The 25,518-nt window shown below is 34.8% G+C and overlaps 1 protein-coding gene across 11 annotated transcripts in view; it reads left to right on the forward strand.

Moving 5' to 3' along the window:
• ERBIN (erbb2 interacting protein) overlaps window positions 1-25,518 on the forward strand; it is a 138,166-nt gene that overhangs the window by 92,069 nt on the left and 20,579 nt on the right. For 9 of the 11 annotated variants that reach the window (XM_076008057.1, XM_076008058.1, XM_020289996.2 and 6 more), the window contains 7 exons: window positions 8,596-8,695; window positions 14,617-14,738; window positions 15,688-15,861; window positions 17,055-17,240; window positions 19,757-19,871; window positions 21,633-21,816; window positions 23,668-25,213. In XM_076008057.1, the coding sequence (XP_075864172.1) occupies window positions 8,596-8,695; window positions 14,617-14,738; window positions 15,688-15,861; window positions 17,055-17,240; window positions 19,757-19,871; window positions 21,633-21,816; window positions 23,668-25,213 (2,427 nt within the window). The remainder of the gene's footprint in view (window positions 1-8,595; window positions 8,696-14,616; window positions 14,739-15,687; window positions 15,862-17,054; window positions 17,241-19,756; window positions 19,872-21,632; window positions 21,817-23,667; window positions 25,214-25,518) is intronic. The other 2 variants (XM_020289998.2, XM_020290002.2) reach the window with 1 other exon arrangement.

Consider the following 25,518-nt stretch of genomic DNA (forward strand, 5'->3'; position numbering starts at 1 on the left):
AATCAGATTTAATACTCCCTAACTTAAGTAACATTATCATATGTACTTGTCATTTTTTGTGGTAAGAACACTTAAAATCTACTCTCTCAGCAATTTCAGGAATATAATACATTGTTAATTATAGTCACCATATTGTACAATACATCTCTTGAATTATTCCTTCTAACTGAAATTTTTTTTTTTTTTTTTTTTTTTTTTTTTTGAGACAGAGTCTCGCTTGTTGCCCAGGCTAGAGTGAGTGCCGTGGCGTCAGCCTAGCTCACAGCAACCTCAAACTCTTGGGCTCAAGCAATCCTGCTGCCTCAGCCTCCCGAGTAGCTGGGACTACAGGCATGCACCACCATGCCCGGCTAATTTTATATATATATACATTAGTTGGCCAATTAATTTCTTTCTATTTATAGTAGAGACGGGGTCTCGCTCTTGCTCAGGCTGGTTTCGAACTCCTGACCTCGAGCAATCCGCCCGCCTCAGCCTCCCAGAGTGCTAGGATTACAGGCGTGAGCCACCGCGCCCGGCTCTAACTGAAATTTTGTACACTTTGACCAGTATATCCCAATCCACACCCCATCCTGCCCTTTCCTTACCAGCTCCTGTTAGCCACCATTTAACTCTGTTTCTATGAGTTTGTCTTTTTTAGATTCCACATAAAGTGAGATCATGCAATATTTGTCTTTCTGTTTCTGCTTATTTCACTTAATAGAGTATCCTCCAGGTTTATCCATGTTGTTGCAAATGACAAAATTTCCTTTTTAAAGCTGAATGGTATTCCTGTGTTTGTGTGCATGTGTGTGTTTCTTTATTCATTTACCCATTGATGGACACTTAGCTAGATTCTATATATTGGCTATTGTGAATTCTGTTGCAATGAACATGAGAGTACAGTTATCTCTTCAACATACTGATTTCGTTTCATTTGGTTATATATCTAGTGAGATTGCTAGATCATATAGTAGTTCTATTTTTAATGTTTTGAGGAACCTCCCTATTGTTTTCCAAAATGGCTGTACTAATTTACATTCCCACCAACAGTGTGCAGGGGTTCCTGGTAAACTTTTTTAACTAAAGGGCATACATATATAATTCTCTTCATTTTTTGATCTTTTTAAAAAGATCAATGTTTACTATTTGATGTTTAGCAGAACCTTATAATAATTTACACAGAGCTGTATTTTCCCATGTTTATATACACTGGTCTCATGTGATAGTCATAAATTCCACAGCCAAATTTGCTTGGGAAACTATATTATATCCCTCTTTTGCATTATATTAATGACCCAGAGATACTGCTATACTATAAAGAAATCTACTTATCTGTATTTCAGGATTCTCCAAATGTTTGAACTGGGGCCCCTTTCTTACCTAACTCATTAATATCCTAAAAGCCTTAATTTGATGTCACTTCATGGTTATGAATCAGACTGTGATATTTTGCAAATTCAGAAAGAAAATATTAAATTGGTATATTTGCTTTTATTAGAACTTTAATACAAGTGATTACTATATTGTTATATGTGGAACTGATTTCTCTTAATTGAATATTTTAAGTTTGAAACTTTATTTAAAATTTTGCAAATAGATTCAGAAAACATTTTCTGGGCCCTGTCTTACGCCAATTATTAACTACAATATGAATGAGACATAGTTCCTGATCTTAAGGAACTCGCAGACTAACTTTATTAGTACAGTAGCACTTTTGTGGATAAATTAATACCAGAAAATTATGCTGGGTGGTTCATTTTAGTGAATTGTCAAGTACCTATTACAAATTGTTCGTATGTGTAGTGTTCTTTATTTCTCTCCCAACTCCCCACTAATTATTTTAAAATAAAAATTATATAGTGGGGGTCTTTGTTCCTCTAAGTTTGATAGAATATTTAGTAAAGCAGACATAGCTAAAAAAATTTTCCCTTACTGTGTAAAGCAGTGATTTTGCTGTAAAAGAACAAAGGGTAGGGGAGAACGCATGCAGACAAGCTTGATTATGAATTATGAAAATAAATTGCTTTACTATTTAGAACAGTACATACAATTACATAGTTTTCATGAGCTTCTGAAGGCATGAGCAACAATAATTTATTCCTTCATTCACTTTGTGATCCTCAAGAACCATTAATTGAACAATTGCTTTGTGCCAGGGGGTCTAAGTTGGGACAAATAATGATATTTAGAAAGTCATTTTAATATACCGTGGTAAAAGACTTAATAGGACTAGGCTTCAGGATCAGAGATGAGGAAGATAACTGAGGGATGTAAAGGCAAGTTTTCCAAAGGAGGAAATGCCTGCAATGCCTTAATTACCTCTCAAAGAGGAATAGAGTTTAAATAAAGGGGACCAGTGTTCCGTTTAGAAGGAATAACACGAGCATTTAGGAGTGAAGCAGCCTAGTATATTTCTAAACTCTATAAGCAGTCATTTAGACTGGCCATAACCTGTGAGGTAGAAGAGGTAGGAAATCAGGCCACAGAGGCAGACAGACCAGTTCATGGAGGATCATGTATGCTATGCAAAGGAATTTGTATTATATTTTAAGGAAGGCAAATCAAGATTTTTTTTAATCTTGCATGTCTACTCTGATCAATTATTAGTGGCTTCCTGAAAATTGTGTTGAATATTCTGAGATGAAATTCAAGCTCAGTGGAAAATTGTGACTAAGGTGGTTGTGTAATTTATTGTCCCTGATAGGACACTTTTGGGGAGTGAAAGGAGCTCCACTGATAATTATTTGAAAACAACATGTGTAAAATGTGTCTGTCCCAAGCAAATTGGGCATTTGGTCATTCTAGTCATGATCAATTATTCATATCTGCTGTGAGTATAAGAGGAAGAAGTGATTCTCGTGATACATATAGTATATGAGAACCAGCTTAACATTTGAACAGGCAAAGAGAATGATCATATTGATATTTTAGAAGAACCTTTTTGGCTGCATTGTGAAAGATGGATTTAGCAAGAGTTAGTGCCAAACCTGAAGGTAGGTAACGGAGACTGAATTGGAGAATATTGTCATACACTGGGCAATGGAAAATGTTGCCTTGAACTAAAGTAATGATAATAGGGCCAGGGAAGAGCATGTATTTTTAAGGAATTATTTAAAAGATGACATCAGTAGAACATAGAAGAATACATGTATGTGAAACAAGAGAAAAAACAAAACTGAATGTCAGAGAATCAGCTTCAAGTGACTAGGTGGATGTTACTACCATAACCAAGAAAGGGAACTAGAAGTTAAAGAAGTATCTTTATGGGAAGATTTTAAGCTCCAGTTTAAGCATGTTGAGTTAGAAGAACTTTTGATAAATCCAAGTATGTATGTATATAACTGGCTGGTGGCCATGAACCCCCTGACTTTGTTTTAGGCTGTAGTTTCTGTGTTCTTGAATTTCTCCATTCTTTTAATTTCTAACCTCAGAATTCCTCCTGAAGGCATCATTTCCTTTTTTCCAGTATTATTATAGATTTATTCTTCTTACTTATTCATAAAGTTTCTTGCCTTTATTGTGGCATAAGAAGAGATACAGATTTGTGTTCAGTCTATTATCTTAACTTTTTCTAGGCAGTGCTTTCACAGCTTTTATTGTTTCACAAAAGGGATTATATAAAGTAATTTTATAAATTTTAGGGATGGATGAATCCTGAGGAATACTGATATTTAAGTGGCAGGTGGATTAATAAGCTTAAAAAGAAGAGCAATAGAGGTAGAAGAAGAAATGGACGATGTTGGTTTCAAGTTAAGGGAGAAGACAGTGGCCTGAAGGAAGAAGTTGTTAATAGAATAAATGCTGTTGAGAAGTCAGTTCAGGTGAAATCTGAAAACATCCATTATATTTGGCAACTTACATTTAAATTGCCAGCTTAAATTGACTAGCTAAAGTAATCGTAGAGGTATATGTCGAAAGCCTGATTGAAGGCCTTATTGAAGTGGTGACATCACGCTCTCCTGGGCCTTAAGCCCAGGTGCCAGGAGAGGGACAGGCCATTCCTGGCAAATGGGAATTTTTTAATTTCAAAAATAAAAAAAGCCAGATTGAAGCAGTTTAGGTAACAAATAGATAATAGAATGGAGCCACATGATGTTGATTAGTTTTTAAGGAGGTCAAATGAGAAGGAAAAAAAGTGGTCCATAAAGAAATTGGTAGGCTGGGCACAGTGGCTTGCACCTGTAGTCTCAGCCACTTGGGAGGCTGAGGCAGGAGGATCACTTGAGCCCAGGAGTTTGAGGTTGCTGTGAGCTGGGCTGACGCCATGGCACTCTAGCTCGAGCAACAAAGCGAGACTCTGATTCAAAAAAAAAAGAAAAAGAAATTGGTCATCAGCGGTAGGGTAAGCAGGGACCTTTAATATTAGAGAGCGTGTTTACAGGCTGTTGGAAAGAAGCTGTGTGGAGAATAAGATTAAGAATATGAAAGAGAGATGGATAACTGAATTGGAAACTGATGAAATTAAGAGCTGTGACAGGAATTCTTACCCTCTTGGAGGGAATTTGGATCTGAATGTGAAAGAGGGAGGGCTAAAGATGATATCGTCAGAATACAATTTAGGTAATGTAGAATGATTTTTCAGGCAACATTGAGAGCCCAACTGAAGTACTATTAATGTCACTACATAGATTGTGGTGATACTGTTTTGCTCAGTTGTGTTATATGGAAAAAGCGCACAATTGGAATGATTCTGAGTTGCAGTTTTCTCAAGCCGGGTGTAAGAAAAGGACAATGCAGCAAGGAGGTCTTGGTTATTGCCAAGAAAGTGTTTGAAATGAGATATGGTACAGAAAGGTAATCATGGTACAGAAAGGGAATCAAAGACAGGAGCAAATAATGAGAATGTCAAAAGGTCAAGGGACTAGCAACCTTTTGTTTGTTTATATTTATCATAAACTCAACCAAGTGGTTAGGAATCACAGTTTTGGTGAGTATTGTGGGAGTGAGAGAGCTTCATGGTGTCTGTATTACCATACTCTGCTGGTTGTCCTTTTGACTGACTACTCCTGAGTCTCCTTTTCAGACATATTTCTTCTGCCGGTGTCTTATTTTTGGTGTTCTTCATAATGCTCTAGGCTTTGCTTTAGTTTCTTCATACTTTCTCTGAAAATTAGTGTCTACATCCCCTTTATTCCTGTCATTGTCTTAATCCCTACTCTCCTGCTTAAACTTCACATTCATATAGCTCAATGCCTACTTAACATTGCTGCATAGATGCCTCAGATTCAACCAGCCTAAAATTGAGTGTACCATTGTCTGTTCCAGATATTTTTTCCCCTGGGTTCCCTAACTCAATAAAGAGTTCTTGATGTAGGCAGAGACCTGGGAATATAACCCCTAGCTACTATGTTGTCCTATACTTCAGTCCAATTGATTGCCACACACTGCGGAATCTTAACATAAACATCTGAGATGTTTGTGCTTTGATTAATCCCTACTGCCACTTCCTTAAATACTGTCCACCATCATCTTTCACTTAGACCTGCACTGTCTAGCACAGTTGCCACTAATGTCATGTGACTGGTCCAAACTGAGATGGTGGTATAAGTATAAAATGCATACTGATTTCTGTAATCTTAATATAAGCACAGAATGTAAATTATCACATTCATGAATTTTTTATTTATTTATTTTTTTGGAGACAAGAGTCTCACTTTGTCACCTCAAGTAGAGTGCAGTGGTGTGATCATAGCTCACTGCAACCTCAAACCCCTGGGCTCAAGGAATCCTCCTGCCTCAGCCTCCTGAGTAACTGGGACTGCAGGCGTGTGTCACCCCACCTGGCTAATTTTTGTATTTTTGGTAGAAACGTTGTCTTGCTCTTGTTTAGGCTGGTCTCAAACTCCTGAGCTCAGGTAATCCTCCCACTTCAGCCTCCTAGCTTGCTAGGATTATAGGCATGAGTCACTGTGCCCAGCCCACATTCATAATTTTTATTTTGGATTACATGTTAAAATTATATTTTGAATATATAAGGTTAAATTGAATACATTATCAAAATTTCATCTTTTGGGCCTTTTAAAATATGTGGGTAGTAGAAAATTACAAATAATCTGTGGTTCTCATTTTCATCTTACATTATAGTTCTATGGAACAGTGCTGACTTTATTATTAAGATAGCTTCCTAACAGGTCTCTGCCTCCTGTATTGCCACCACTTCTGATCCCTTATCACCCTAATTCCATTCTGAACCACATTGCAACTCGTGATCCTTTAATCTGATCCTAGTGTTAACCTACTTAAAACCTTTTCATGATTTTTTTTTTCATTATATCATATGCCTCCAGACCCTTCTCATCCTGTGGCTTCATTTCTATACCTTATACCTTCATTCTCATTTCCTCAGATGGTTTCTGCTCTCTTGAAACGTTCTTCCTTCTCTTTCTTACCTGATTTATCTTTTCCTCATCTTTCAGGAATGCTTAGCTAATCATTTAAGATTGTGATAAGTGAATTCCTCCTTCTCTACATTGTTTTAGCTCCCTATACCCTGTCTACCTTGTAATTACACTGTATGGCAATGGACCTATATTGTTGCTCTCATATACTGTAAACTCTACAAAGTCAGTAAGGATACATGTTTAGCTCACCCTCTATACACAGTGCCTATCATAGTGTTTGCAGTATAAAAGGCTCTTAGTAGATATTTGTTGAATGAATAGTTTTAGGTTTCAGAGGAAGGAAGGATATTTACAAGTGATTTTTTTAGTAATTAAAGATCACTGAAGAGGGAAGGAGGGAGGCAGGAAAAAAAATAGAAAAAATAAAAAGATCACTGAGGGGCGGACATGGTGGCTCACGTCTGCAATCCTAGCACTCTGGGAGACCAAGGCAGGTGCATCATTTCAGCTCAGAAGTTTGAAACCAGCCTGAGCAAGAGTGAGACCCTGTCTCTACTAAAAAAAATAGAAAGAAATTAGCTGGACAACTAAAAATATATATATAAAAAAAATTAGCCGGGCATGGTGGCACATGCCTGTAGTCCCAGCTACTCAAGAGGCTGAGGCAGTAGGATTGCTTGAGCCCAGGAGTTTGAGGTTGCTGTGAGCTAGGCTGATGCCACAGCACTCTAGCCCAGGCAACAGAGTGAGACTCTGTCTCAAATAAAAAAGATCACTGAAGTTAGGTGTTTAGGAACCTGAGAGGCTGGATGAATAGTTCTCAACCCCTTTTTCTGTCCTTGTGCCTCATAAATAACAGTTTTCTTATAACACCTTTATTGAAATATAATTCACATGCCATACTAGTCACTCTTTTTAAAGTGAAGAGTTCAATGGTTTTTAGTGTATTCAGAGTTGTGCAATGATTATGACAGTTAATTTTAGAGCATTTTCAGGGTGATTAGTTTTTAAAAGCCTTCCAGATAATTTTGATATGCACATCTAAGAGGGCTTATTTTCTCCTTCCAACACATTCCTCATCCACTAAGAAGCCAAGAATATAACTATGTCTTGTATATTTTATATTTGTTGAATACCCTTGACTGTGGAAAGATTTGGCGTAAATGAGGCAGGAAGTCAGTGGATAATAGGAAAGGAAATGAAAGTATAGAAGTAAGAGATCTATGCCTCAAAGGAACAGAAGTTTAAATCTGAGGATAGAGAAGTAATGATCTCATGGCATTGTTAGTGCTACCCCTACCTCCTAGGGTGAATGAAGTGTGGAAGAACAAGCCACTTGTATTTCAGGCTTTGGGGAAAAGTAGAGTTACCACTTTCATTATCTGAGGAAGTCAAGGAAAATGTTTAGAAGTTTGAGATGTAGGGCAGTTTGTTTACTGCATAACAAGGCAGAGAGGTACAAAAGAAGTGTTTGGGAGTAAGATTACAGGATGGAATTAACTAGCTAGAAAGTTTTCACAACAGTAGGTTTAAACAATTAAGTGATAGTATGGCATGTGAGGGGAGGATTGGGCCATTCTCTGTCTGGAGTCAGCCAAGTCTTTATTGGTAGGATTATAGGTGAATAGACTGGCAAATAGAGTTAGTTATATCAAGAAATAAACTGATAACATTTGTTAAGCAGTTAGGAAAAAAGCCTTTAAAAAAATGAGGTCCCAAATACCTGTAGGCTCTACCACTGAGTGACATGTTGGTATCATTAATGAAGATAGGAGACACAAGAGAAAAGAGAAACAGTTTACAACTTTAATGGTTGTTTAAGCACTCTTTTCAGCTGTTAACTGGAATAAACATTTAGATAACTAGACTAAACCTTCCAAATGATTTTTCCAGAAACATCTTTGTGAAGGGGAATACCAGAGAGAACAAAATAGCATAAAATGGAAAAGCTAATTTTATAACTTTATTAAATAAATCAATGTGACAATAAATAATTGTTGGACTGTGGATATACTTAGTATATGAAATCTTTAAAACTGTGGATATTTCAGTGGTAATTGTAGTATAGTATGAATTTGCTTTATACTAAAAACTAAATTTTATTTTTTAGTTTTTTTAATGATTTCAAATCAGTGTTATATAGTTAAATTTGTTTTTGTAATCTATACATTGATAATTAATAGAAAAATGGTGAATACTTATTGAGAGGAAATTGCTAAATATGTATTTGCTTAGGGTTATTGAAAATTAAACATTTATTTTCTTTCTCTAGTCTAAACCCCTGATACCTCTTCAAAAAGAAACTGATCCAGAGACCCAGAAAATGGTGCTTACTAACTACATGTTCCCTCAGCAGCCAAGGACTGAAGATGGTAGGAATTAAAGAATCTCTTTTCTTTTTAAAAACAATACTGACTAATCAAAGCAAAGATATGAATTGAATTTTAAGTCTCAAAGACTTTTACTAGTTTGATGGGATTTTGGAGCATTGATCAAAAAAGTTTTCTCAAGATAATGAGAAAAAAGGGCAATATCTCTGGTAGAGATGGTTGAATTTAGAGGTATAAATATAGCATATGCTTCCTCAAATAATTCCTTTAAATTGCTAACTTAAAAATCACATTTAGCTAAATGTTAAGAAGGGATGCTAAGTGTTACATGAATAGAACTATTAAACCAGGAAGTATTTTGTTCATTTCTGTTGTAAAACTTTGTACTACTGTTAGATCTATACATTAGATCAGGATGCCCTGTAGAAATCTATTAATGTTACTCCTAAGTCCTTTTGTATATTTTGCCCAACACAGTGGACTATACCCTTTACTGCTAGCCGCAGATACTTTTTTTTTTTTATGGTGTGAAAGCCTTTTAGACTACAGAGCAAATTGTTTCTAATGTTGTACTCTGTCTATATGTGTATGACTTTTATTATACTATACTTAAAGTGTATAATTTTTATGTATATAACTTCTTTCTGAAACGAGTGAAAATCTCTGTGGTTTTCTTATTTATAAATTAACTCCTAATACATAAAAACACTGAAGAAAAAAATGTAAATTAATCATTGGTCTTAATTTATAAAATAATGCCACAAGTAAATTAAATAAGTTCTTGAGCTTCAGTTTCATTATCTTGAAATGACAATAATAGTTTTGTTCAAACACAGACACATTCATTCATTTACATTTTGTCTATGGCTGCTTTCAAGTTACAGTGGCAAGAATTGAGTAGTTGCTACAGAAACTTTATGGTCTACAAAGCCTAAAATATTTTATGGCCCTATACTGAAATAGTTTGCCAAGCTGTGCAATAGGACATTAAAGTCTTTTCTCTAAACTAAGAATTAATTCCATATTTTCCTCATAAATATAATAAGTAAAGGTTGAGTACCCATAATCTCAAAATCTGAAATGCTCCAGAATCTGAAACATTTTGAGCACCAATGTAATGTTCAAAGGAAATGTTTATTTGGAGAATTTTGGATTTGGGATTTTTGGATTAGGGATGCTCAGCCAGTATTACGTGTTTACAAATATTCCAAAATCCAACATCCTAACCACTTTTCATCCCAAACATTTTGGATAAAGGCTACTCAATCTATATTAGCATTCTGTTCTCCCACATAAAAGAACAATTATTTGAATATATTTTGTAGCTGATCGTAATATTATTTATAGGATGCTCACCCTTATTACTTCTTATTATCCAAAAATCAGCTTCAGAGAAAAAGAAAAATGGGAAATTGAGACATGAGTCCCAGTGAATAAGGCAAACAAAAAAACTTGTATTGATGCATCCAAGTATTGGTTATAATTCCTGACAGTGCACTATTAGTTGCAAAATCAGAGTTCTTATGTCTGTTTTTAACTTCTTAATTTCTAATGGATAAAATTATTGTTTTTATAAAACAGGCCAGGTGCAGTGCTGTAGTCCTGTAATCTAGCACTTTTGGAGGCTGAGACAGGAGGATTGCTTTAGGCCAGGAGTTCAAGACCAGTCTGGGCAACATAGTGAGACCTCCCCCCTCTACAAAAAATAAAAAAATTAGTGGAGCATTGTGGTGTGTGTTTGTAGTCCTAGCTACTTGGGAGGCTGAGGTCGGAGGATTGCTTTAGCCTAGGAATTCGAAGCTGCAGTGAGCTATGGTCAGCCTGAGTGACAGAACAAGACTCCATCTCTTTAAAAAAAAATTCACTATTGACAGTTTAAAAATCAAGTATACTATATTTTGCTATGGAAATGTATTTACATATTTTATTATATTACTAAATATGGAGGTGAGGGATGGGTTTAAATACATGGATGTCAAACATATATAGCTTCATTTATTGGAGGATCTGTACTTAAGCTTTGAGAATAGGTTTATATGACATCTCACAAATCTTCTAATTTAATTCAAAAGCTTAAACAGCTTTTGCTACACCTAAGTAAATGTCATCAGATATACCTGTGAAATAATAACTTATTAAATCAAATCTTTTACTCCTTTTTGCAAAGAGCAAGCAATAAGTACCCTAGAGAAGGGAAAGAGTTTTCTAATTGTTTATCACTAGTTCTGGAACAGAAGTTAAATAAGTTAAAATTTTGATCTATTTAAGTATTTCAAAGCTGTTTACTAAACCTGCCGTAACAATGTAAGAATAATAGCCAATTTGATTGAGTCAGACACAGTGCTAAGCATTTTATATCCATAATTTCTCATTTTTCCAACAATCTTCCAAAATAGATACTATTATCATTAACTTCCTCTTGGCTCACAAAGCTTAAAAACATTTATCTAGCCTTTTACAGAAGACGTTGCTGCTGCTCTAAAGTGTCTTACTCATAGGTGTGTATTCATGCCTTTTCTCTCCCCTTACTGTTTCTACTTTGATACTTCAAATCCACCTTGCTTCCATTTTCCATTTTATCATTTTAGTTTATTCCCTTCATGTTTCTTCTTAAGAGATCATAGTTCAGGTAAGAAATTTATTTGTGATAGGAAGAAAAGAAGTAACAAAATCTTGCCATTGCCATGTAAATTTTTTGAGATTTGTTTTAGAATAGAAGAGTCTCTAATGGAAAAGTTTGAAATATAAGTATCGGCTATGATATTCTGAGTCCTAGAGATCGTGTGTTACTTAATGTATTTCCTATGGATGTGATAAGCAGAGCACTGAATAAGGCAGGTGAATTTTCTGTCGACTGCAAGAAAAGCTTTTCTCTTTATCTCAGTGTCTCTAAGAAATAGGTTAATCAAAAAATATGTTCTTGCATTGGGGTTTATACCAGTTTAAGAGAAGTAGATAACTTTTATTCACACTTAATTCATTCTATTTTTCATCCCATCTATGTGACAGGCATTGTGCTAGAGCTAAATATTTACAGGCAAAAATCATTGCCTTCAAGAATCTAAAGGTGGATAATGAATAAATTTAAAAGAGTAGGGAATAGATCTTGAGCCTAGCTAGAGAAACCAGTCTTAAGCAGAAAAAGGGGGAATTATGCATCCATATAAAAAATCTATAGCTGAAAAAACAAGGTAACATCAGTCAGAAGGTTTTTATTGTATTTTTTATCACAATGGAGTCAAATTTGGCTCTGGAAGTTGGGGGAAGGGCATTTGAAGTTAAGTGGTAGTGATTAATGTGTCATGGACTCTAACTTCCTAGAGAAAAAAGTAAAACCTAGAGTGATTTTACAAGAAGAAAAAGAAAGGTGGTTAAGGAACTGAAAGTTTGCCAGTAATAATAAGGAAGTGAATTATTTGAAAGGACAGGGATAGTGGTCAAAGAGGTAGAAAGGTCTTATGGAAGCCAAAGTCTTGAATTCACCATGGTCGTGAATCACTTAGCTGATGTGCAGATGGATATTGGGATCAAAGAACTATAAAATTGTGGTGTTATGGGGAGAGTCATCACACGTTGACATCATTCAGTATATTGGCAGGTCTTGGCCAGGCACAGTGGCTCACACCTGCAATCCTAACTCTCTGGGAGGCCAAGGTGGGAGGATCACCTGAGGTCTGGAGTTCGACACTAGCCTGAGCAAGAGTGAGACCCCATCTCTACTAAAAATAGAAAAATTAGCGGGGTGTGGTGGTGTGCGGCTGTAATCCCAGCTACTAGGGAGACTGAGGCAGGAGAATCGCTTGAGCCAGGAGTTTAAGGTTGCCGTGACTTAGGCTGATGCTATGGCACTCTAGCCCAGGAAAAAGAGAGATTCCATCTCAAAAATAAAAATAAAATATACATGCCTGGGTGATCAGGTCAAGTAGCTTGTAGAATGGATAGAGAGTCGTTTTATCTGATGTCTTGAATCTTGAGAGGTGTGAGATTTATACTAAAGAGTAGAAAGGCCGGGCGCGGTGGCTCACGCCTGTAATCCTAGCACTTTGGGAGGCTGAGGCGGGCGGATCGCTCAAGGTCAGGAGTTCGAAACCAGCCTGAGCGAGACCCCGTCTCTACCAAAAATAGAAAGAAATTAATTGACCAACTAAAAATATATATACAAAAAATTAGCCGGGCATGGTGGCGCATGCCTGTAGTCCCAGCTACTCGGGAGGCTGAGGCAGTAGGATCGCTGAGCCCAGGAGATTGAGGTTGCTGTGAGCCAGGCTTACGCCACGGCACTCACTCTAGCCTGGGCAATAAAGTGACACTCTGTCTCAAAAAAAAAAAAAAAAAAGAGTAGAAAGTAAGTGACTAGAAGTTGACAAGAATGAGAGGCATGGTAAAAATTATTTACATCAGGTTCTGAATAAATTGTGGTATAAAATTGCTCTGATATAGTCTAACATTCTTAGGGATCTCTGGGCTTGGCTAGTGATTGAAATCACTGCCTAAGATAGGAGGGGGACTTATATAAATCCTAGAAATAGACTTTGTTGGAAACTGGTTGGCTATGCTTGCCTTTCCAGTGATACCTAAAAGGTATGTCAATAGGAATTTTAATCACATTCCACATTTGTTTTGAACAAAAACCAATAGTCTAATTCATTAAGTAAATGTTAAGCAATTCAAAAAAGCAATTATAAGAAAAAAAATCTTGAACTGACTAATGGAAACAGAAAGGCTAAATCAAAAAATTCTATTCCCATTGTTAGTATTTGGTTTCATGACATCCTTAGTTTGGATATGAGATTTTAAAAGATTAAGAACTCCAAAGTAAGACTTTAATATAAATGATAATTAGAAGTTTTATATCATGTTATTTTTTCATAAGTATTCATATTGGCCACATTTAGGTATTTCATTTTTACTATTTTTTTATTATTTTTACTATTAGCTAATTTTGGGTACTTTGTTTTGAATCTCTTTGTTTTGAATAGGGATAATCATTTTCTTTTATTGGGCGAAAAAGTGATTTTATTTTGTATTGCACAGTTTCTATGAAGTTATACATAATAGTTGGATGAATTAATTTTTTTAAGCCTAATATATTTTTAGATGCCTAATAATAACCCCCAAAATTATAAGAGTTGTTAAATCTTTACTTTTAATATTAGAGGAGTATCCCTTACATGAAATGCTTGGGGTCAGAAGTATTTTGGATTTTGGAATATTTGCAGAATACAAACCAGCTGAGCATCCCTAATCCAAAAATCCCAAAGTATTCTAAGGACCATATTTCCTTTGAGTGTCATGCCAGTGCTCAAGAAGTTTTAGATTTTGGAGCATGTCAAATTTTGGATTTTTTATTAGGGATGCTCCACTTATATACCTGATAGCAGAATATATGTGTTGAGTTTACATTGAAATTTCAATTTTCTTTACATTTTGATATAGAAAATATAAATGTAAATACTTAGTAAGTGTAACCTATATGGTGTATAATGTTTAATGCAGAGATGAAATTTCATGACATCAAGGTAATCCTTTCTTACTGCTCTCTTTTATCTCACTCTGTTACCAAACTTTTCCCCCATTTCTGTATACATAATGAACTACTGGAATTAGGAAGGTACAAAAATAAACTTGGATGAAATGATTTATATATTAATATTTCTTTTTTAGGGCACTGCACTAAACTCTACATATCTGTAGTGTTTTAATTGGTAAATTTTCTTCACGAACCCTTCTGGTAACAAAATGACAAATCAGCTTCAGGATAAAAAAGATATGTGATTGACATTGTAATGAAATCTTAGAATCATAGCCTAGTCATTACCCTAGGATTTATAACTTCTGATGTTGATGAGCCTTAACTTTCCCAGACTTATTGTAATGAACATAACTTAGAAATTATGAGCAAGCAGTAGTTTTTCATAATTACAGTAAAATATAGTAGGTTTTTGTTTTTTACTTTTCTCTAGTTATGTTCATATCAGATAATGAAAGTTTTAATCCTTCATTGTGGGAGGAACAGAGGAAACAGCGGGCACAAGTGGCATTTGAATGTGATGAAGACAAAGATGAAAGGGAGGCACCTCCGAGGGTGAGTCTCTTCTTTAATCCTTCAAATTTGAAACAGGTCTGCTGATATTTAAATTGGTACTATATACCCATACTCTGATGTTTTGGGGATATGGAGAAGTATTGGATTCATTACTTATCCTGAAGGCACTTAAAGTCTTACTGATCCAAAATATTTCACATAGGAAAGAATTTGAGAGCAATGTAAAATTATGTGATTAAAAGCTAAATTTCATAGTACATATTAATATTAATATAAATAGAAGAGAAAAACAAATTATTATACGCTAGAGAAGTTAACTAGAACTTTATCTCGAATTAGTATCCTTTTTATTTAACTCCAGAGTTTAGTCAATCCCCCTACCATATTTATAGTGATTCTTTTCCCCCTTTCTTTAATGATTTATTTATATAAATCCTAGAGATAAAGTACTCTTTGTTACGAACATTTTGGTTTTCTGCGGGATTTAAAACGTTACAATGATACATATTTCCAGGTTACTTGTAGATGTAATTATTTGTCTCTTATGTAAACTAGCTGAATCTCAGAAAATAACAATTAGGCTGACCCTGCAAGAGCTTGGTTCCTGACACATGAGACATAAATACATGAATGTCTGAATTTTACATGTGTAAGTTGGATAATATCTAGTTGGAAAATATGTATCTGTTTCAAAGCTAAGTGACAACTTTTGGCAATATCCACACTATATATCTCCAAATAGAAAATATTTGCCTGCTAAAAAAGCTTTTAAAACATTGAAATTTATTGTGAAGTCTTTGACTATTTTGTGATAAAACCGTATTTTTGTCAAGCCTAAAAAGCCTTCAAAACTGATCATCTGTCTTCACGGTTACCCCTATGAGATAGATATCAAAAATAATTCATATGAATTATAGATTTAATTTCATTTGATTGACATTAAAAGTATTTATCTATAGTTTATGTTTCACATATTTTATTTCTCTAGGAGGGAAATTTAAAGAGATATCCAACACCATACCCAGATGAGCTTAAGAATATGGTCAAAACTGTTCAAACCATTGTGCATAGATTAAAAGATGAAGAGACCAGTGAAGACTCTGGAAGAGATTTGAAACCACATGAAGATCAGCAAGTTGTAAATAAAGATGTGGGTGTAAAGGTTAGAAAACTCAATTCAAAAGGATTGACTAAATTCTATTTTAAGTTCTTTAACATTTTTAAATGACAATTGCTGTAATGACTTTTTAAATATACAATAGCTATACAGTCATGTGCCACATAACAATGTTTTAGTCGATGAATTGCACATAGGGTGGTGGTCCCAGAAGGTTATAACAGACCTAAAAAGTTTCTGTTGCCTAGTGATGTCATAACACCAACGGGTTACTTTTTCTATATCCAGATATGTTTAGATATACAAATACTTATTATTGTGTTAGAATTGCCTACAGCATTGAGTACAGTAACATGCTGTACAGGTTTATAGCCTAAGTATGTAGTAGGCTATACTATTGAGGTTTGTACACAATATGATCACACAATGACGAAATCACCTAACAATACATTTCTCAGAACATATCCTCGTTGTTAAATGATGCATAACTGTACTTCCAAATTTATGGTTTGTTCTTAGTTACCTGAACTGGGAAGCTGTAATAATCAGTGAACTGCCTAATTGCAGTTATTACTTCTCAGGCTATAAAATGCCCAGATTGCCAGGGTAGTGTCAACAAAGCCTTTCAAAGATCATTGCCTGAACAAAGAAGATAATTTCAGAAAAGTCATTATTATGCAAATACTCTTTTTTTCCCCCTGGTAATATTGGTCCACTTTACCCAATTCTAATTTTAAATGTAATTGCTATGACAGATGTTTGGCATTTTCCTTGGGATATTTCAGAAACTTTCACAAATTCCTAAGTTGTATATTCCTTTAGTGGTCTTTGCCCCCACGTATAATGCATCACAGAAACAAAAGAAAACTCATGTCATTAGAGTTACCATACATTCTACAATGAGCAGAAAGCAATTGTAACCATTCTGAGTTGAGTATGCTTTAGCCAAGGGACTCACTCATCCACACCAGCCTTGCAGTTTCTAAGAGAAAAATAACCTTGGTTAAGTTATAAATGTTAATGTAGCTCACGGATTTTTGAGGGCCACCTGTTCGCCAAATGGGCATTTTATCTATGAGTGCCACAGGTTTCTGTGTTTGAAGTTTCCTTGTTTGAGTTTGAGATTTCTCTAGAATTAGAAGTTTGTAAATCACTTGTAAATTTTTATCTGAACTTTAGTACAAGAATAGATAGAAAACTTAAAAGAATATGAGTTCTTCATCTTTTCTTTTACTTAGACTTCAGAAAGTACTATTCCAGTAAAAAGCAAAGCTGATGAAAGAGAAAAGTATATGATAGGGAACTCTGTACAGAGGATCAATGAACCTGAAGCTGAGATCAGTCCTGGGAATTTACCAGTGACTGCAAATGTGAAAGCCACTGAGAACTTGAAGCACATTGTTAATCATGATGATGTTTTTGAGGTATGACATTTTTGATTATTCTGAAGCCATTGTAAGAACTTTAAATTTAATATTTCATTGTTGCTAACTAAAGACCTGATATCGATTGCAGAAAATGCATTAATGAATTTGTCCCTGAGAAATTTCATAATATTTGTTAACGTATTGCTCATTTGTCACATTAAACTTAGCAGTTTTATACCCTTTATGCTTGGCTATTTAACTGCTATGTAAATTACATTATGGGGGGGGTTCAGTCTACTGTAAAATACATAATTACTATTGCTTTTATTTCTCTAATTTAAAAACAAAAAGGCTGCTATCATTAAACTTAATTATTCAACTTATTTAAAGCATTTTTATCAATGAATACAAAGGTTTTTTTATTGAGTGTCTGAGACTTTTTAGCTGTGGAGTTTCTTCTAGTAGATCCATAAAAGCTGTATTTTTTTAAACTTTAATGTCTCTCCTGCCACTTTGCCACTTATCCTGAGCTCCTGCTGCACAGCGCTGACTTGCCATTCTGTTTCTTATTTCTGTGCTTCCCTCTGTTCAAAATGTCATTCCCGGCCGGGCGTGGTGGCTCACGCCTGTAATCCTAGCACTTTGGGAGGCCGAGGCGGGCGGATTGCTCAAGGTCAGGAGTTCGAAACCAGCCTGAGCGAGACCCCATCTCTACCAAAAATAGAAATAAGTTAATTGACCAACTAAAGATATATATACAAAAAATTAGCCGGGAGTTGGTCCGAGGGTTGTGGGTTATTGTTAAGCTGATTTAACATTGTCTCCCCCCACAACCACGCGTGACTAGCTTAAAAAAAAAAAAAAAAAAAAAAATTAGCCGGGCATGGTGGTGCATGCCTGTAGTCCCAGCTACTCGGGAGGCTGAGGCAGTAGGATCGCTGAGCCCCGGAGATTGAGGTTGCTGTGAGCCAGGCTGACGCCACGGCACTCACTCTAGCCTGGGCAACAAAGTGAGACTCTGTCTCAAAAAAAAAACAAAAAAACAAAATGTCATTCCCTTCTTTACTCATTTTTCAAAACTACTACCTCCTTTTCCTACTCTACTAACCAGCTGCCTTTAACTCTTTCCATTGTAGTACAGTCTTGAGCAGAGTTGGCAAACTATGCCCTGTGGGCTAAATCTGGTTCATTCCTTGTTGTTGAGTAGCTTGCAAGCTAAGGATAGTTTTACATTATTAAAAGGTTAATTAAAATCAATAGAAGAATACTATTTTATCACATGAAAATTAAAGTTTTATTGGAACATAGCCATGCTCATTTGTTTATATATTGTCTATGACTGTTTTTGCACCACAACAGCAGAGTTGAATGGTTGAAACAAAAACGATTTGGCCTGCAAAGTCTAAAATACTTAATTTAGCCTTTTACTGAAATGGTTTGGTGATCCCAGTCTATATGTTTATTATGGCACTTATGAATATCTAAAAGTCTTAGTACCTTTAACTGAACACCTTTTTAAGGACCTCTGATTTATTTTCACCATATTTATTTATTTCCATCATTTTTAACTAGGAATGATTTAGCCTGCAGAAGATCTGATTTCATATACAGTATATACAATATTAAAATTTTTCTATTTGTTGAATAATAAGTCATTTGTTTGCTATCTGGCAGCACTCAATGGGAGATAATTGGAGACTACTGCCAAGTGTTAACAGAAAAATTCATGGAGAATAATAAAAAATTCTGTCTTCAAATTGAGTAAAAATTGCCATTAGTTCATTTTGATGGCAGAACATCTCAGTTCATCTGATTCCCTTGAACCCAGTGATTCTTAAGAGAATAAATTTGAGGATTAGGGAGAAACTTTTTGTTGAGGCACCTTCACTAAACTGAGTTTTTCAAAGGCAGGCATTGTTTTATTCATTTTTGTTTAGCACGTGATACAGTACCCAAGTACATAGTAATCATTAATATACTAGAATTAAGGATTGCCACAGGAAATTATCCCATAGGCATGTTGGCATATTGTTAAGAATTACCGTAGTTTTATTGCGATGTCTTGAATGAGATAGATCATACACTAATTTTAGTTACTATTACCATGAAAATGTTTCATGCATATTCTTTTTTTTTTTTGAGACAGAGTCTTGCTTTGTTGCCCAGGCTAGAGTGAGTGCCATGGCGTCAGCCTAGCTCACAGCAACCTCAAGCTCCTGGGCTCAGGCGATCCTCCTGCCTCAGCCTCCCGAGTAGCTGGGACTACAGGCATGCGCCACCAGGCCCGGCTAATTTTTTCTTTATATATTAGTTGGCCAATTAATTTCTTTCTATTTATAGTAGAGACGGGGTCTCGCTCTTGCTCAGGCTGGTTTCCAACTCCTGACCTTGAGCAATCCGCCCGCCTCAGCCTCCCAGAGAGCTAGGATTACAGGCGTAAGCCACCGCGCCCAGCCCATGCATGTTCTTAATATTCTTTGTTTTCCTATTGAAGTTCTTACGACTTAACATTTATTTATTTAAAGAAACCAAAATTTAATTTTACATATATTTCCTCCTTTTTCGTAAACTAGGAATCTGAAGAACTTTCTTCTGATGAAGAGATGAAAATGGCAGAGATGCGACCACCATTGATTGAAACATCTATTAATCAGCCAAAAGTTGTAGCACTTAGCAATAACAAAAAAGGTTAGATATTAAAGGAAAGCACTAAGAATAGAAATTGCTTGAATAAAATTTATAAATTTTTTGGAATAAATTTCGTTGAAATGTTATTTGAAATATATTTTTAAAATAAATTTTTAAACATGCCTTTCTGAAAACTTCTCCTTCCTTATTATTCATTTTTAAAGAAAGGTCTTCATAGATTTTTTCCTTCCCGTCATGCAAATTTACTTACAAGGGCAGGGACTTTACAGGTTAATAAGCCCACATTATTCTATTGCTTATCTGGTATGTGATCCTTGAGTTACTTAAGTTTATCTATATGTATGTATCTAATTTGACATACAGTGAGGCTATTGAAGGATTTTATATCAAAAGAGCTACATTATGGAAAGTATTTAAATCTAGCCCAGAACCTGATGCTCATTGTTGTTTCACTCTTATCTATCCCAGAACATTTTTTACGTTCTCCTCAACCCCTGCCAGCCATTCTTTCATGTAACAGAATCTTAGATTCTTGAGATAAATTAAATCTTGAAGGATATCTGTCTCTTCCTTCACCCCTCCCCACCAGCACCTGACTATCTCTTCACCATCTTCACCAAACATTTATCCAGCCTTTTGCCTTTATGGCATCAGTGATACTTCCACTGGGTAGCTTAGGTTCATCATAATTTTGGCAATGATATGTAGTATTTGTTGAGCACTTACTAGTTGCTAGGGTGCAATGCTAAGTTACATGTTATTGTCAGTTGTCACAATAACTCCAGGATAAGGAGGAGGAAAAGGAATATATTTATGAAAGAATTTAGCCATCTAGTTTAATGATATTTTAAAAATTAAGAACCCAAGACCCAAATACCTTGAGGTTGAGGTTACAGAGCCCATATGCTGCTGTTGTCAACTGTAAACTGAATCCAGACTGCTTGAGTATGCTATTAATACTAAGATCTTAGAAGAACAGAACAGCAAAAATATCCTTGATTCATATAATCTTCTGTGGATGTGTCTTATACACTATTTCCATGATTCAACTAGAATTAAGTTAGTTAAAAACAACTTTTTTACCACTACTTTTGAAAAAAATACTACTTTTCGTCATACCTGCCTATCATAGGATATGGACACTGTCTATTCTGTTTATATAATTGTTACATACACAATCACCTCACATATTGAGAGTATAACATTCATAAACAATTCTATGAATGGCTTAAAAATCTGAAGAAATTAGAGAGCTGACCTTGAAAAATCTTGATTTGTTTGGTAATTGTATGTGTGTTGTGGGGGACAGTTGGTTGCATTGCTCACTTTTGTTACCAGAAGAGATGAAAAAAATTCCCCACATGTATGAAATAATTTTTTACCCAGACAATTTTGCAAAGGTTGTGAACTATAACTGTGCTTTTTATTATGAGTCTTAGAAATTATACATGGGTAGAAAGCATGTTCACTAAAATTAATTGGCTTTAGAAAACATTGCATAGTATCATCTTGTCAGTAGTTAAACTAAATCAAATTCTCAGTAACCTTAACATTGGTTACATTTTAAAAATGGTCTCACTATTTTAAAATTCTTTAATCTTAATGTGTATTAGGACTGAATTTGCAGGGGTGCCTCTGGTTATCTTCTTATCCATGTAATTTATTATATGGATATATAATGGTTCATATATGGAACCAGGGCATTATAAATGCCATTTGTCATTACTGGAAAGTATTTTACACAATTACTGGTGAATTTATCATTGGTCTTAATTTTTTGTTTGTTTTGTTTTGTTTCAGATGATACAAAGGATACAGATTCTTTATCAGATGAAGTTACACACAATAGCAATCAGAATAACAGCAATTGTTCTTCTCCATCTCGGATGTCTGATTCAGTTTCTCTTAATACTGATAGTAGTCAAGACACCTCACTTTGCTCTCCATTGAAACAAACTCATATTGATATTAACTCCAAAATCAGGTTTGTGAATATATTACAAAATATTTTATATGTACAATAAATAGAAATAGTAAAGTAAATAATAAATACATAACTAAAACATAAAGCATTTCACAAATATTAAAGAAGTAGTTTAGGCAGTATATGATTTCTTACCCCATTTTATTACTAATTATTTAATTTTTTGACACTTCCATTTTAAATTAGTTTTCTAAATGGGAAAGAATAAACAAAATAGATTCTCAATCTCTTGATTATAAGATTGAACATTTCTTTAATATTTCTAGGTGTTACAACATAAACAGCCTATTTGGGGTATTTTTATAGTTAGAAATGCAGAAACATTTTGGGAGGATGTCATTAAAGGGTTCTTTCAGATACTCTTCACTGGTGTTAGATGTTTGGCTTAGACAAACTCTCTGAAAGATGTAAATGTTAAGTTCTGTAGTCTGGAATTTAACAGAAGTTTAAAACAAATTTTATTATCTAGGCTCTTAAGAAATTTAGTTATCAAAGCAAGACCATGCCATCATTCTGCCTTGGTATTAGTCTATCAGCTAGAGTATGCTTAAGAGAAAGATTTGGGTTACTACTAAACCAAAAGCTTATTGTATTTTTTTTTTTTTAAGACAGAGTCTCATTCATTCCTCACCACCCCTTCAATCACCCTGCCCCAGCTAGATTGTACTGGCGTCCTAATGGCTCACTGCAACCTCAAACTCCTGGGCTCAAGCAGTTCTCCTTGCCTCAGTGTTCCAAGTAGCTTGGACTGCAGGCGTGTGTCATCATGCCTGGCTAATTTTTCTATTTTTTGTAGAGACAAGGTCTCGCTTTTGCTCAGGCTGGTCTTGAACTCCTGGCCTCAAGTAATCCTTTGTGCCTTGGCCTCCCAGAGTACTAAGATTACAGGCCTGAGCTACCCCACCAAGCCACCAAGCCTAAAATTCTTAGTTTTATAACCTCTTAGATATTAACATCATGATCAATTTGTTGAATAATAAAATTTTACCTATTCGTTTATTGGGAAATAGCATGGTATTTTATAAATCATGTTTCTTATATAATTAAAAGCTAACCTTTTGGTACTGTATTTTTAATAATGTCATCTTTTGAATAAGGGGAAAGTTGATATTAAGTAATTTTTGTGTAAACATAACCTGAATATTTACACAAGAGAACACAAATATGTTTTCTTATCACCAAGTAAAAATAAAATATTTTGTATAATTTTGGAATAGCACATTTATAAAATACTTGCCAAATACAACTAGCACTTAAAAGAGTAATTAGACTTAGTTTCTCTTTTGATCCCTTTTACATATTTAATATAAAACTTTGGTTGATTATTCAGTTCTTTGTTTTATATCATTTTCTTATCTATTTGAATTTAATAACTGTGTACGTAGTTAACTGTGGTTAACATGGTTAATAATATAAGGCTTCAGAATTATCCCAAAAAAATGTCCTGTGCTCTTAGCTATTCAAGTTATTCGCTTTCTCTACATTTATCTGCCCTTATTCAAGCATTTCATTTTTTTTAGCACATATGGGAAAAGATGCAGCAGCAGAAGATGCATAATTAGACTTTCATACATAGTTTAGCCCTATTATATTGAGTTTATTGATGAAAATTAATCTCAATATTAACTATGAATTTTAATTGTTTTGTCTCTGACTTAAAGCTATATTACTTGACTACTAAGATATTATTTTTAAATTACATGCTTGATGAGAAATGCTTTTTATCTGTGACTCCCATGAACTTTTTTTAACTTGTCTACCTACACAATTTAACTAGTTATTTATTAATGTCCTCTGTTACTAGGAAAACTTTGCTTTATTATGTTTTTCATAAAATTATCTTTATTTTAGGCAAGAAGATGAAAATTTTAACAGCCTTTTACAAAATGGGGATATTTTAAACAATTCAACAGAGGAAAAGTTCAAGGTTCATGATAAAAAAGATTTTAACTTGCCAGAATATGATTTGAATATTGAAGAACAACTAGTTCTAATTGAGAAAGGTGTTGAGTCAACAGCCACATCTGAGGAATCTCACAAATTAGATCACATCAATATGAATCTTAATAAGCTTATAACTAAGGATACATTTCAACCGGAGATAGTGGAAAGATCAAAGACACAGGATATAGTCCTTGGAACAGGATTTTTAAGCATTAATTCTAAAGGGGAAGAAGAGCACTTGGAAAATGGAAACAAGTATCCTAATCTGGAATCTGTAAATAAGGTAAATGGACATTCTGAGGAAACTTCACAGTCTCCTAATAGGACTGAACCACAAGATACTGATTCTTCTGTTGATGTAGGTATTTCCAAAAGCACTGAAGATCTCTCCCCTCAGAGAAGTGGTCCAGTTGGATCCGTTGTAAAATCTCATAGCATAACTAATATGGAGACTGGAGGGCTAAAAATCTATGACATTCTTAGTGATAATGGACCTCAGCAGCCAAGTACAACAGTTAAAATCACATCTGCTATTGATGGAAAAAATATAGTCAGAAGCAAGTCCGCCACACTGTTGTATGATCAACCATTGCAGGTATTTACTGGTTCTTCTTCATCTTCTGATTTAATCTCGGGTACGAAGGCAATTTTCAAGTTTGATTCAAATCATAATCCTGAAGAGCCAAACATATTAAGAGGCCCCACAGCAAGTGGCCCACAATCTACACCCCAAATATATGGTCCTCCACAATATAATATCCAATATAGTAGCAGTGCTTCAGTCAAAGACACTTTGTGGCACTCTAAACAAAATCCCCAAATAGATCATGTCAGTTTTCCTCAGCGCCTTCCTAGATCAGAGAGCACAGAAAATCACAGTTATCCTAAACATTCTGCAAATATGAATTTTTCTAACCATAACAATGTTCGAGCTAACACTGCATACCATTTACATCAGAGACTTGGGCCAGCAAGACCTGGGGAAATGTGGGCCATTTCACCAAATGACCGACTAGTTCCTGCTGTAACTCGAACTACGATTCAACGACAAAGTAGTGTGTCCTCTACAGCCTCTGTAAATCTTGGTGATCCAGGTCCCACAAGGCGGGCCCAAATTCCTGAAGGGGATTATTTATCATACAGAGAGTTACATTCAGTGGGAAGAACTCCTCCAGTTATGTCAGGATCACAGAGACCTCTTTCTGCACGAACATACAGCATTGATGGTCCAAATGCATCGAGGCCTCAGAGTGCTCGACCCTCTGTTAATGAAATACCAGAGAGAACTATGTCAGTTAGTGATTTCAATTATTCACGGACTAGTCCTTCAAAAAGACCAAATGCAAGGGTTGGTTCTGAGCATTCTTTATTAGATCCTCCAGGAAAAAGTAAAGTTCCTCATGATTGGCGAGAACAAGTTCTTCGACACATTGAGGCCAAAAAATTAGAAAAGGTAATTGAACATGAGTTTTTCTTTCTTCTTTTTATGAACTTACTTATTTTCCTTAAAAATATTTGACATTCTTTGTTAAAACAGGTGAAAATAAGATAATTCTGAATTATTATCTATTTGTATTCTAGGAGTTTTTTCTCTGGTACTAGGAATAGAGTGTGAAATTTAAACTTACACAGGAAGGTTGATGATAGCAACAGCTTCTTTTACTCCTCAGAATTTCTTATAAGAATGTATTCATTTTATTTTATGTGTGTATCTCTTTTAGATTGTTTACACATATTAGAAATATGTGTAACATCTGT

This window comes from Microcebus murinus, chromosome 11, assembly GCF_040939455.1.
Source record: "Microcebus murinus isolate Inina chromosome 11, M.murinus_Inina_mat1.0, whole genome shotgun sequence".
Classification (NCBI taxonomy): Eukaryota; Metazoa; Chordata; class Mammalia; order Primates; family Cheirogaleidae; genus Microcebus; species Microcebus murinus.